This window comes from Amaranthus tricolor, chromosome 6 (genome assembly GCF_026212465.1).
Source record: "Amaranthus tricolor cultivar Red isolate AtriRed21 chromosome 6, ASM2621246v1, whole genome shotgun sequence".
NCBI lineage: Eukaryota > Viridiplantae > Streptophyta > Magnoliopsida > Caryophyllales > Amaranthaceae > Amaranthus > Amaranthus tricolor.
This window is the reverse complement of record NC_080052.1, coordinates 22,029,352-22,041,462: the sequence shown is the minus strand read 5'-3', so window position 1 is coordinate 22,041,462 and position 12,111 is coordinate 22,029,352. Positions and strand designations below refer to the sequence as shown.

Below are 12,111 nucleotides of genomic sequence, written 5' to 3'. Positions count from 1 at the left end.
AAAAGCATAAAAAAACATTAAGTTATATTCATTTTAATTACACTTACAATATTAATTTAATAAACATTTAATTAAATTTAATAAACACTTACAATCATATAAATTATTCACAACTAAAATAATTCACACATATAAACAAATAAACAATTATTATATTAATAAATAATTAAACAACTAAAATTTAATTAACAACTAAAATAAAATTTTATTAACAATTATTATATTAAAAAATAATTAACAACTAGGAGGAGTCGCACAAAAAGTGCAACTGTTCCTAGTTCAATCGCACTTTTTGTGCGACTCCACCTAGGTTTAGTCGCACTTTTTGTGCGACTTTTAAAATTTTTTTTTAAATTTAAATTACATTAAAATAGAAATTACCTCGAGTTTTGTTAATGACTCCTCCTAGGTTCAATCGCACTTTAGCTCCGATTAATTTTATGTGTAGATTTTGTATTTTTTGAAGTGATAAAAGTGTTATTGAGTGAGTTTGAAGTGTTTTATAGAAATTTTAAAATTTTTAAGTCCAAGAACATTTTCGTCATTTTATTAAATTAATTTTAAATAGGAGTGACGATAAAATGAAAAGGGTGGCAAAAAATAAGAATGGGTATAATTAAGGGCCTACATTTCTACAACGTTGTTTGAAGAGGCAGCAAATTGCTAAATCCACTAGATGTGAAAACAACGACGTTCATGTTTAGGATTAATTAGGATTAAGACTTCCCATTGTCCAATCATAGAGCTAAATCTTGTGTGAAATATGAATGAAACACATGAACAATATATTGAATATTGATGTTTATCCACTAACTATTGTTTATTTGATTGGATTGTTGTTATTTTCTTAGTCTTCTTTACATTATTTATTTATTGATTTTAATCGTACAATCTAATAAAAAAGATTGTAAAATTCCACATGACATTCTCAAAATCCTTTTTCGTATGAAATAATTCTTATCAACTTATTTCTTTAATATATAAGTAGTATATTATAATTAAATATATTCAAATAAATTTTCATAGAATATTATATTTTTGAATTTAAAAGCTATATAAAATTTTCAATTAAAGTTTCTTATAATTTATATTTGCTTTTTTATATTGAAATATTTGCTAATTAATAATATTTTTTTCATTAAAGTTTTAATTTCAAAAAAATGTAATCAAGAAACAAAAGATACATGATAAATATTATGATAACGTTATTAGAAGATTATCTATAGTTTCCTTAACTTTAATTAATAGAATATCAACAAACAAATTTTTTTCATTCAAAACATTATATATTCTAAAATTTCTCTATCTGTTTTGTAAGAAATATTATAACTTCTATACAGATGATTTGTAATTGTATCTCTATCTTAAATTTATAATTATATATACTTTTATACTAATAACTTCGTACATTGTACGAGTTTCTATACTAGTTAGATAATAATATTGTTGTTTATTCCAAAACAATAATATCAATTTTAATGAATGATGTAATTTTTAAAACTGTGTTTAGATAACTCTTTCAGCAGGAAAAGAAAGAGAGGATATGGGTGGGGATGAAAGAGAAAGGAATGAGACGAAAAATTTGTGCATTTTTCTTTAAAATCTTTTGTGTGTTAAAAAAATTTGTTTTATCGAAATTATGAAGGAAACCTTGTCTTTGTTGGATATTTAGAGTTGTATAAATAATTATATATATACTAAGTATACTAAAGTATAATAAGTTAAAGCTCATAGCAAGCACTATGGAAATAATGGGTCAAAAGTAATAAGGAATTAGTAAGAATAAAAGAATAAAATCCTATGTTCAAAAGGAAAGAAAAAAATTAAGCACGAAAACCGAGAAAATGAATTTCATGCCGTGCAAAGTGTCATACTGATGGGTTAAAATACCGACTTCAATAGGTTAAAATATCAATTCTTCTAGGTTATAATATGAACTTTAATATGTTAAAATACCAAGTTTAATAGATCAACGACTTAACAGGTTAAACATTAACCAACTTCAATATGTAAAAATACAAAACTCTAATACAACCTCAAAAGGTTAAAATACCAACTTATATATGTTAAAATACCAACTACAATAGGGGTAAACACATTAAGAAGCACATTTATTTTTAAGTTTTTCTTTTTATTAAAATTGTAAAATATTAACGGGCTGAATTTAAAAATTTCTTTTATAAAGACGGTCTTTCAAAATACCAGCCCGTAAATAATCTCTAGTAGTGGGCCCAAACACTAAACTCGAAACCTCACAAAGTTGGTTCTCTCAAATTAGACGGGAATAAATGACTCTTTGTGAAATAACAAAACGTTAAAATTAACGGAGTTAAGACAACGTTTGAAATAAGGCAGCACGCCTATTTCCTATCCTCTTTTCTCGAACTACACAAAATCCCTACTTCTATTTATTTTTTAATAATTAACTCTTCTTTTTCTTTTTATCTGTTTGTTTTTAAATTCCACCCCCATAAATTAAAATCAACACGTGTTTATATTACTAAACTAACCCAACAAATTTATTTTAAAACAAAATTAATTAAAAATTCAATTCCAAATTATTTTAATTACATTGATTTTATATAAATTCGCCAGCCTCCCTTCATTTCCTCCCCACTTCCTTATTCTTTCTCCCCCATTTTTATTCCTCGTGTCTTAAATCTAAGCTACGCAAGAATCTGTTCTTCTTAAGTTCTCTTGTTCTTCGCTTTAATTGATTCGAAATATGTCGAATACCTCTACGATTGATGATTCTGGAAGAATTTCCGGCCAAAAGATGAGTTTCTCACAAGCTTGTAATCTTTTAAGTAATTATGTTAAGGAAAAACGTGCTCTAGGAATTTCTGGGAATATGGATAATCGAGGTATGGATTATTACTTGGATCTAACTAGTTTCACTGCTAATTTTGAGTTTAATTTTTGAGTTGGGTGTTTTTTAGGACGTGCAACTATGAATTTGTTTCCAGTGGGGGAGAAGCAAGTTTCTGAAGATTCAAATGCATGTGTTGGGAAAACTATTAATCTGTTTCCTCAACTTTCCGGGCTCAATTCTGGGTAATGAATCTTCTTTTTTAATTGTTATGCTTTTATTGGTTATAATCTTGGATTATTTACTTGTTTGCATGTTTAATTTTGATTTCAAGTTTTTTTTTTTTTTGGGATTTTTATTGAGCTAATTAGGTTGGATTTTTACTAATTAATTTGGAGGTTATATTAAAGTTAGAGTTGATATTGTTGCCTTGTTGGGTTTCAAGGAATATTTTTGGGTTGTATAATTTATTTGGTGGATGTAGTAGGAACTCTAGCAAATTTAAAATTGAAGGCTTATAACTGGATTTTTTCCTGTGATTTTGTTGGTTAGAAACAGAAGAGTGTAGGCGTGGACCCTACAATTTATGTACATAATTTTAGCTTAGGATGTACTTGTAGAGTTTGAATCATGTACAAGTAAGATGGGTCACTTATCTTAGTGATCCTCTTCTCTTATTGGACATATTTCATTTTCTGATAAACAATGCTGTTTTGAATGTGGATTATCCTTATCTTTGGTTGTTTTCTGTATTTGGTTTCAATGTTTGGACAGTGATATAGAGAGATAATTAATTTTAGGTTTCTGTTCATTTGGCAAATGGTTGTAACCAAAGTTGTTGGTTGATTTGATGGGCTGAAGTATTGACTTTTAAGCTAGAATTTAAAGTCACTTATTTAGTTATTTAAGCCACCTGTTTAAGCACATGGTACAAATAAGTAGCTCTTTACTAGAGAAAAGTTGGTAAAAAAAGGCAAAGGCCAATAATAAAAGCTACTCATAATTGCTCTCTGGATTTGGTATAAAAGTTAGCTTTTCAATTGCCTAAAAGTCATTTACGAATTTTCTTTTGTTTATTTGACTAGCCAAAAGTCAAAATCCAACTAAAAAGTCATTTATCAAACACGTTTTTAAATACCCTTTCCTTTTATGACTTTACCAATTGAACCGGTTAGTTCCATTATTTTGAGATTTTTATCACACGTTTAAAGTCGCTCTCTTCAAAATAACTTTTTTTACTATTCGAAATTGAATCTAGGTTGGAACCTTTGTTGAGTTTATACCTGTTCACATTTTTTGATCGAATGTGGAATTTTCATAGCCCTTATGCACACTATTTGAATATTGTTAACTAATTGTCTTCCTAAGTATGTGTAGTGTGTGTGTGTGGTGGGGGGTGTAGCGCTAAGGCCCACATCGAGCAAAACAATGCTTAATCAAACTATAATATTATGGGTCAAAGTGAGTTGAATCATGATGTTTTAGTAAAAGAATTTAACCAATTATGCTATTCCTAAATGGGAGTTTCTATCCATCTGATTCGTTTATGATGCTATTACAGTGTGAACAAGCATGCTAGCCCTGAGCCTCCGATTCCCCAAATGACCATCTTCTATGGAGGGCAAGTATTAGTCTTTAATGACTTGCCTACCGACAAGGCAAAGGAAGTCATGGATCTCGCTACCAGCTTTGATGCTAGCCACAAGAAGAGGAAAATCGAAACTACCAATTCGACTTCCCCTAGCCCCGTTGATGTCCCTGTCTCGGGCCAAAACACCAAACCAACCCTGAATCCAGTCCTAATTCCAACCCACAACACAAAGCAGAACTTGAGTGTTGCACCTAAATTTGCAAACAACATCGCTCCACCTGCTGTCCCTAGTGTGTCTGGTAATTTTCCATGCACAAATTGAAACTAAAGTTAAGCAGAAAACGATAATACAGAACCTGTCTGAAATATTTTCATGTTTCCTAATCTTGCTCGTTTGATACCCGCAGATCTGCCTATTGCTAGGAAGGCTTCACTTCACCGTTTCCTCGAGAAGAGAAAAGATAGGTATGGATTTGTTAGCGATTAGTAAATCCAAATCGGTTACAGTTTTATTGCTCGAATTAAGTCGATTCTTAGCAAGTGTCTTACGATTTTCCCATTTCACAATCAACAGGCTTATAGCTAAACTCCCCTCCGATGCTACCAAAGAAGGCGTACAGAAGCCGGTTGAGGCCAAGGCAGCATGGCTTGGACTGAATTCTATTCAAGACTTCCTGATTCAGAGGCAACAACCGTAGTCCTAGCCTCTTGTTATTTATGAATACTCCTATTATATAACCGATGACATTATTAGCTGTAGTGTGTATGTTTGGCGGCTTCTGGCTTCATGAAGCCTCTGTTTTAAGTTAGAGTTGGCATTTTTGTGAATCTTGCTAGCTTTTGTAATTATTTTAAGCTAGTTTGAGTTTATTTCTAAGTTGAAATATATGATAAATATTAGTACTTGTATGTTATCTTTTGTTATTAATTAAAATCTTTTTTGTTTTTTGAAATTGATTGGCTATGTAACTGGTTGAAATACAGCTTAAGCAGTTTCTGGGTAGATATGAAGCTACTTCTGGTGTCTATTAATTGTCTACTTTTATGTACCAGTGATACTTCAGTTCTTTAGTAGTTGCAACCTCTATTCCAAAATATTCTGCTATGTGCTATTTTGACTAGTTTAGAGTAAATTTTGATCCAAATATTTATATTTAGAGTTGTTCTAATGTGAACCGGAAACGAAGTTACCCAACCCAAAAAATGTGTTTTAAGATTTGGTGAACCGAAAACTGGAAAACTAAATCCGATTTAGCGACCGTTATATAACTATAAACTAAGGTTACCCGAAACTAAAATGGGTAGAACCAAGTCATATCTGACCTGAATTTTACACCAAGTCGAACACAAGCTGGCTAAAATTGATTTAATCCGAATCGATTTTTAGTCAAAACTTTTGTAATTCTAATCCAAATTTTAACTGAATTGATGTCAATCACCGTAAGTGCTAGCGTCTAACTTCTTACAAAATTAAACCTAGTAAAAGAATCTATCAAGCTATACTAATTGTAAATTGCCCAACTTTAAGGAAAGGTTTAATGAAAACATAGTGTTGTGAATGGGCTATGAAAATGGTGAAGAACAATAAAAAATTAATGTAAAGAAACCAACCCAAAATTAGAGCACAACAATGGAAACCAACCCAAAATTAGAGCACAACAATGGAGAAAGAGAAACACAAGATATATGAGGTATCTAAGGAAACCTCCCCCAAACAAGGATTATTTTCATTAATATACTCACAATACATTAATGACAAACCACACAAGCTTTAAGAACACCCTCTCAAAGCAATGACCTCACCTTTAATGGTGGTCTCTCACAAACTCACTAATACAATGAAAAATTCTCTTGGAATGAACCCTAGTTGCTTCTAGTGTATTACCTTCTCATAACCCTAATGATGTTCTAAGGCTTCTTATATAGCCATAAAACATATTGGAGAAGGACAAATGGCTAAAAGCCCAAAAAATTTCCCGCAACAAAACAGAAACTTCCCGTATACGCGAACTGGGGCTCGCTCGACCAGTCGAGCGGCACATCAAGGGCTTCTGGATTGTAGCTACAGCTTGGCTCAACCGAGCCATTTATGCTCGAACTGTCGAGCGGCCTTCAACAGTGCCCTCTAACCTTCATGAGTGCTGCTGCCATGCTTGAGCAATCTTTCCCTCTACTCATGCCTTGATCAAACCTCTTCAAGTCATCCTCATTCAACACTTGATCAATAGACTCAAACCTTAGTACCTCATTTTCCATGACACATCCTACACCATTCTCAAGTGTGTAAGACATAGCATGAGCAATAAGATGCTCTAAGTCATCATCAATAATGTGAGAATTGACTCTTGTTTCAACACATAGTAAACCTTACCATAACCATGTTTAATTAATAATTGTATCAACTGAATTATTCATAAGGCTTTGAATTCTTTTCATAATTCCTCTTGTAAGTTGCAACTTCCATGATTAAAGCTTGCATATATATGAGAAAAATGACCTTGGTTGTCGCCCATAGTTCAAAAGGCGATGCCCATACAATAGGCAACCAAAAAAAAGAAAATAGTGCAACTAGTATCGCCCAATAGATCGCCCATCGAGCGTCACATCTTAATTTTGTCGCCCTAAACAACACCTTTGGGTGTCAACTTTTGTGTTCAACTTGTCAGTTTGGCCTATGCACATGAAGAGTGGATTTGGAGAAGTTCATCCTAATAGATGTGCTTCTTTCTCATGCTGATACAAATTAGGGTTGTAGGATCTCATTTTTTTAGTACTTTTTGTATTGTTTTGTTCTGGATTAATGAAAATTTTCATTTTCCAAAAAAAACTTTTCAGTTTGGACATTACTTATTTGTGTGATTTAAACTATATCTAATCTTTCTAAATTATGAATTAAGAACATTAAAATTTTCTAAATTACTTTGTTTGTGATCGCAGTTTTAGTATGAATTTAGTAGGTACAGCTGAACCCATACTAAAACTCAAGAAAATTAAATGGTTTTAAAAATAATAAAATAGTTATTTATAATTTTTATTTTCTTTTTCTTACATATGAAAACTTGGCAGCCTACTGGTAGAGAATTTTATTTGCTATATTCAGGAATAGGGGATCAAATCCTCCTTTTATTTATTTATTTTTTTGGCCTTTCATATTTTGATTTTTTTTTTTTTTTATCAAGATTCGACTTTACATACTGCAGTCGCCCTTTATGAACCTACCGTCCCCATTATCCTGCTCTACCTAGCAATCTTTCAACGTTTTTTTTTATTTTCTAATTTTTTGTTTTTTAAATTTTAATTATCAAAATGTGTAGATTGATTAATTTTAAATGATTGAATTAAATTGATGATAAATCAATTGTTTGCCATATAATTAGTACTTAATTAGATTATGATTATTGTTTGTAAGATCATGGCTAATTTAAGAACTAGGGTTTGAAATATTATTATTAATTGGATTCTATAAGTATAAATAGATTGCTTTTATAATATGAATATTGTCCTGATCAATTTCAATTCTTTTTTCTTATTGGAATTGCTCTATAGCTTACTCGAATGGTTATCTTTTCATATGAATTATGAAACTTTAGACTAGTCATGTGCATTTATATTTGTGGATGATAACGTGTTGGTAGTAGAAACTAAGGAGGAGATCAATAAAAAAATGGAAGAGTGGAGGGCAGTTTTAGAAGATAAAAGGCTGCACATAAGTCGTAAGAAAACTAGTAGCAGAATATTTGCGATACAACTTTAGTGGGACAGAGCTGATAGGTGAGCCAGAGGAACTATAGGTGGAGAAGTAGTTGTTAGGATCGATTATTCAGAACAATGGGGAGATTGACGAAGATGTTACTAATCGTATACAAGCGGGTTGGCTCAAGTGGTGAGAAGCCACTTGGGTGCTATGTGATAGGAAGTTTCCTAGTAGATTAAAGGTAAATTTTACCGAGTTGCTATTAGGCCTGCTATGTTGAACATATGATGAAAGTTATAGAAATGCGTATGTTGAGGTGAATGTGCGGTCGCACAATGGTGGATAGAATAAGGAACCAGGAATTTAGCAAAAAAGTTAGGGATTGCCAGTCTTTCTACAAAGATGCATGAAAATAGGTTGAGGTGGTTTGGGCATGTGAAGAGAAAGACAAATGACGCCCCGTGAGAAGGATTGAAAGCATCATAATATAGGGTAAGAGAAGTCGATGAGGACCAAGGTGAACATGAGAGGAACAAATAAGAAGAGACTTGCATGAGTTAAACCTCTCTGAGGACCTGACCAGGGATAGACGTAGTTGGAGGCGCCTTATTCATATCATAGATTATTAAGGCTTTCCCCTTACCTGTTAATGTTCTTCTTCCTTTCCTTTCATATATTGTTCTTTGACTTGTTTTTACTTCGTTTTTACTTTTCCTTTATTTATATGCTTAGTTTTTTATGTATATTTATTTGTTAATTATTGTTATAGGTCAAACTTATGGTGCAAGCCAACAAATAAATGTATGCAGGATGAACTTCTTCGGTGGATTAAATAACTTCTTCGGTGGATTAAATTTGAGACTTTCCCCTTACCTGTTAATGAACCTTTTTTCTTTTTCATGGACTTCAAATATATGGCTCACAACTTTAGGACTAGTTTGCATCTTTTCATGCTCACTATTGTTCGTTTGATTTGTAAGGTGTTGATTTCACATCATTTTCCCATTCTACAAAAAAACTTTGTCCTCAATCTTTAGTTTGTATGTGATCAAGAGGAAAAGTTAAATCATCTTTATCACTTGAGGAATATAAATCATTCTCACACATCATTTTATTATTTTATAATCTAAATCCATACACTTAATGGATAATTTAAAAAAAACCGATACTCACAATATCCATAAATACAATGATGTATATATATTGTCTAAACATGAATGATACAATAACTTGTATTATAATTCACTCATCTTTTCTACACCGTGAAAGATCAGGTGACAATAATAACATCCTAACTCCACAAATTAAGCAATATTTAATTTCTTATAATTTTGGACACGTTTGATAATTGTTACTAAATATAAAAATGAAAATATATGAAAAGTTACTATATGTAATTTTAATAGGAATATATTTTTACAAATTTAATGATTATGTTCTCCTTCAACAATCTGATTTTCTTCACAAAATTTATTTCAATGCATTACTATTTGAAAATAACAAATTTGTAAATGACACATTCTCATCGTCAGACCATCTATATTAAGTTGACCCATGTATATTTAGCGTGTTAAAACTACCACTTAGAATTTTAAAGTGATCGATTATAGAAATAAGCTAATTATAAAGACCCATGTCATAGTGAAACAGTCTTGAACATGATAATTTTGTTTTAAAATGAGGTATTAAATGGTAATAGAAAATTATGAACAATAAAACACATTTTTATGATCAAGTTATCATTACTATGGGAATGCATAAAAATTAACAATACAAATTATTTTTGTCGCGACCAATTAGTACAAAAACCAAACATGCCTGCATTATGTTATATTGATCATACTAATAACATGAGGAGAATCAAACATATTAATAATAGAAAGGGCAATAGCAGACAACTGAAAAACACGATTATTCCGTTCTTTCAAAGGAGAAACAACCCCAATATCATCAAATCCATCTTCACACGTACTCGAAGCATCCATTACCGAACTCACCTTAACATTCGCATCGACAAATCGACTCGATCTATAATCGATTATAGCCTCTCTTAACGTAGAGAGTGAATCCGAATAAAGATCTATACAATCCTGTAACGCCGATTTCGTATCGTTACCAATCTTCTTGTATTGCAATAGTTGTTTTATGTAACATCTCGTGTCGGTTACGTTATGTTTGATTAATGTGATGGCGTTTTGGCCTAGACGAGTGATATCGGCACAATGGCTAGCAGGGAAGGATTGTAAGGCGTAAACACAGAATTTGTAGTTGATGTTTGGTTTGGTTTTTGAGGAGTTTTTGCATGTTTGGTTGATTAGAATACTGGCGTTAATGGTAGTCATGAATAAGAAGAAAGAGGAGAATAAGAAAATGTTATTCTGATAATTCATGTTTTTTGGGTTGATTGTTATGGTTAAGTGGACGACTGAGAGTGAGTGTTATAATGGTGAGACAAGAACAAACCTTTCGGTTACGTTTTGGTGTGGTTGTGCCTCTACATTTTAAAGGTGTTCATTCGAGTTATTGGATTAATTTTTAGTTAGATATTTTGTGTCGGTTTAAAATTGGGTTTTGTATCTATATTGATTTTAATATTAGTTTAAATTTAAACTGAAGACGGTTCAAGTTGAATTCGATTTTAAAGTTAGACAAAATATCAAATCGGGTTTGTTTTGAATATATCTTGTGTTTTGTTGAAGTGTGTTTAGTGATTAGTGTTGCTTTTGTTGCTTTAACTCATGGCGTGAGGAATGCGCCTAGATTTGATGTTAGGAAGCCCACGGTATATATTGTTGGTGTAATAGTGAGAAAACAGTATTGAAGATGGGCAATTATGAGTGTATTAAATTTAAGTAGATTCAAAACCTAACTCGAACCCTTATAGTCTCAAAATTTTGTGATGGGTCAAAGGTTTTAAATGTGCCTTAATTTAATTATTTAGTATTAAAATGGTTTTATATCTTGTACATAAGTCTAAATAAATACAATACTCTCCTACGAGACGGCCTTAATCGTGCAATTGGCCCAGGTCCAATTATTTTTAAAATATTCTGACATAATAATTTTAAGACTTTAATGGATAATTCCAAGACTTAAAAATTTAATTTTAAGACTTAAAAGGTCAATTTTAAGTTATTTATATCTTCTTTAATGCTTGAGTCATCTTATTTTAAAGTTGAAATGAGAATTTAATGTCCTGTAATTGGTTTTTAAAGTCTTAAAATTGGGTTTTTAAGTACTAAAATTGACCTTTAAGTCTTAAAACTGTCAAATTTCATGACTTAGAATGTCAATTTCAAATCGTCTTTTAAGTCTTTAAATTGGTCTTTTAACTCTTAAAATTGACATTTTAATTTGTGAAATTGGTAAAAAAAATATATACAATTTTGTCGGCCCAATAAAACACGTCTTATTTGGATTGTGTAATGTGTTAGGTCGAGAACAAGCCCAGAGTGTGGTTTTGGGTTGGAAATGGTTCTGAAGATTGTGGACCCATACTCAATTTTTGAAACTCGAACACAAACTGTTATGTTAAAAAAATTAAACCTAATGTTATGTCATGAAAGAGTATACCCCAACCCTAAAATTAGAGTTAGATCTCAGTAAGTCCAATAGTATCTTAGACCTAAAGGGGTGTGACTTAAATATTGTTTTTTTTAGTCATGGTGTATTAATTAGTTTGTAATAAAAGATTTTTAGACCCAAAAGTTGGTGTAACAAGTTTTGGTGATATATTAACTTGGTAAAGAGATTTTTGATTAAGGAATGGGATCAAACCTTAATGATCAAGGCAATTGTATAGAATAGGGACACGTGTTATAAGAAATCTTAAAGCAAGGGGGCAAGGCATACATAGAAGAATTTTGAAATGTTCTAAAATATGTTGCCCTTGTTAGTGCTCTAACGATCACAATATTGAGTAGCATGCCTTATTTTAACCTATTTATACAAAGCATTCCCTTGTATATTGTTAGATGAGCCAATTTAGTGCTTGAGCCTACATATCCTCTCTACCAA

At 31.2% G+C, this 12,111-nt stretch overlaps 2 protein-coding genes across 2 annotated transcripts; one reads left to right on the top strand and one right to left on the bottom strand.

Moving 5' to 3' along the window:
- The first annotated feature begins 2,546 nt into the window (after positions 1 to 2,546).
- On the top strand, positions 2,547 to 5,314 carry LOC130815443 (protein TIFY 10b-like). The gene is made up of 5 exons (XM_057681921.1): positions 2,547 to 2,864; positions 2,940 to 3,054; positions 4,371 to 4,699; positions 4,808 to 4,865; positions 4,975 to 5,314. Exons 1-5 carry the CDS (start codon positions 2,726 to 2,728, stop codon positions 5,096 to 5,098), a joined length of 765 nt encoding a protein of 254 aa, XP_057537904.1. The 5' UTR covers positions 2,547 to 2,725; the 3' UTR covers positions 5,099 to 5,314.
- A 4,534-nt stretch (positions 5,315 to 9,848) lies between these two features.
- On the bottom strand, positions 9,849 to 10,490 carry LOC130815263 (putative invertase inhibitor). The gene has a single exon (XM_057681673.1). The coding sequence runs from the start codon at positions 10,482 to 10,484 to the stop codon at positions 9,918 to 9,920; it is 567 nt and encodes a 188-aa protein (XP_057537656.1). The 5' UTR covers positions 10,485 to 10,490; the 3' UTR covers positions 9,849 to 9,917.
- Between the last annotated feature and the right edge of the window lie 1,621 nt (positions 10,491 to 12,111).